The sequence below is a fragment of the Calidris pugnax genome, unplaced genomic scaffold, assembly GCF_001431845.1.
Source record: "Calidris pugnax isolate Ruff unplaced genomic scaffold, ASM143184v1 scaffold348, whole genome shotgun sequence".
NCBI lineage: Eukaryota > Metazoa > Chordata > Aves > Charadriiformes > Scolopacidae > Calidris > Calidris pugnax.
In genome coordinates, this window is record NW_015091086.1 from 81,617 (window position 1) to 83,299 (window position 1,683).

General features: G+C 57.8%; 1 protein-coding gene across 1 annotated transcript in view; it reads left to right on the forward strand.

The window, feature by feature from the left end:
* Positions 1–1,683, forward strand: part of NUMA1 (nuclear mitotic apparatus protein 1) — a gene marked incomplete at its 3' end in the record, with an annotated part of 78,203 nt that overhangs the window by 38,001 nt on the left and 38,519 nt on the right. The window contains exon 10 of the mRNA XM_014957733.1: positions 370–487. Within this exon, the coding sequence (XP_014813219.1) occupies positions 370–487 (118 nt within the window). The remainder of the gene's footprint in view (positions 1–369; positions 488–1,683) is intronic.

The following is a 1,683-nucleotide window of genomic DNA, read 5'->3' on the forward strand; positions in this document are numbered from 1 at the left end:
CCTTGGCCCATTGATCCAACCTGTCCAGATCCCTCTGTAGAGCCTTCCCACCCTCAAGCAGATCAACACTCCCACCCAGTTTGGTGTCATCTGCAAACTTACTGAGGCTCCCAGGAGCCTGGGGAGGCTGCAGGTTCCTCCTTCCCCCTCATCTTCCTCTCTTTATCCTGCTCCATAAAAGCCACGACCGAAGAAACACCCATCCTGACCCTGACTCTTCCATCTCCTGCTTCACATGGTGTTTGTCCATCAGCTCCTCGACGCTTGGGAGAAGGAGAGGTGTCCTCCACCGTGCTCTTTGGAGAAGTTCAGGGGATCTAAAAAAGATAATAACGGGCTTTTTCTTGTTGCCTTTCCCCCCCCCCTCAGAGGCTCAGATCAGCATGATGCAGCAGCGCATCGACCGCCTGGCTCTGCTCAACCAGAAACAGGCCGCCGACCAGCAGGAGCCCAAGGAGATGGAGGAGCTGAGGGAGAAAAACGAGAGGTAATTCATCCTTTGGAGATGTCTACTCCCTCCTCCGAGGCTGCTCCTTGGCCCCACCACCTCCCCAAGCTCCGTGTCCCCAGCAATGCCCAAAACAGGATGCAGGGACCCCTCCCACCACACCAGGTTGCTCCACAGAGAGCAACCCACCTTTCTCCCACACCAGCCCCCCCCCAAAAGAAGGAACCTTCAGGGATCCCACCCCAAACCCCTCACCTTGTCCTGCAGGGCAGCGCGCAGCTCGCTCTCCAGTTGTCCCTGTTTCTCCTGCGACTGGGCCAGGGCAGAGTTGTGCTCCTCAGAAAGCTCGTTGAGGGCCTCCTGCAGCTGGACCAAGTGGCTGGCGATCTCCCGCAGCTGCCCAAGGAAGGGGGGGGAGAAAAATAATCATCCCCCCCTCCATCAGAACCCCACCATGCCCAAGGGATCTTGCTCAACTCCCTCTTCTCCCCAGCATCTGCTGGGAAACCATCTCCCATAACGTCCTCATCAGGAAAGTGAGGAAGCGTGGGCCAGGTGGAGTCATCTAGGCTGGATGGGACCTTCAAGGTCATCTAGGCCAACCATCAACTCAACTCTGACCCCAAAAAAATAAACCCCACGTCCCCCAGGACCATGTCAACTCGTCTTTTGAAGACCTCCAGGGATGGTGTCTCAACCCCCTTCCCTGAGCAGCCCATAGGGGCAGGGAGGAGGACTGAGGGCTGTGTGACAGCACCCAGAGGGCTGTAATTCATGGAGGTCTCCTCATCCCTCCAACCATCTCCCCATCCCTCCAACCATCCATCCCTCTCCTCATCCCTCCATCAGGAGTGAGGGCTGGCTGTGGGACAGCACCCAGAGGGTTGTAATTCATGGAGCAGGGGCGAGTTGGAGACCTGTCACCAGTGGTGGCCTCCAGGAGTCAACACTTGGTCCAGTTTTGTTTAACGTAGAACCACAGAATGGTTTCACCACCCTCCCACCAAACAAGACCAAACCCTGCCAAGGGGGGGCTGGGAGGGGCCAGGGGGACAAGTGGCCACCAGGAGACATCGGCCACCCCAAATGAGAAAACACAGCACCGCAGAATGAGAGAATCACAGGATGGGTTGGGTGGGAGGGGACCTTCAAGATCATCCAGGGCCACCTCCCACCAGCCCAGGTTGCTCCAAGCCCCCTCCAACCTGGCCTTGAACCCCTCCAGGGATGGGGCA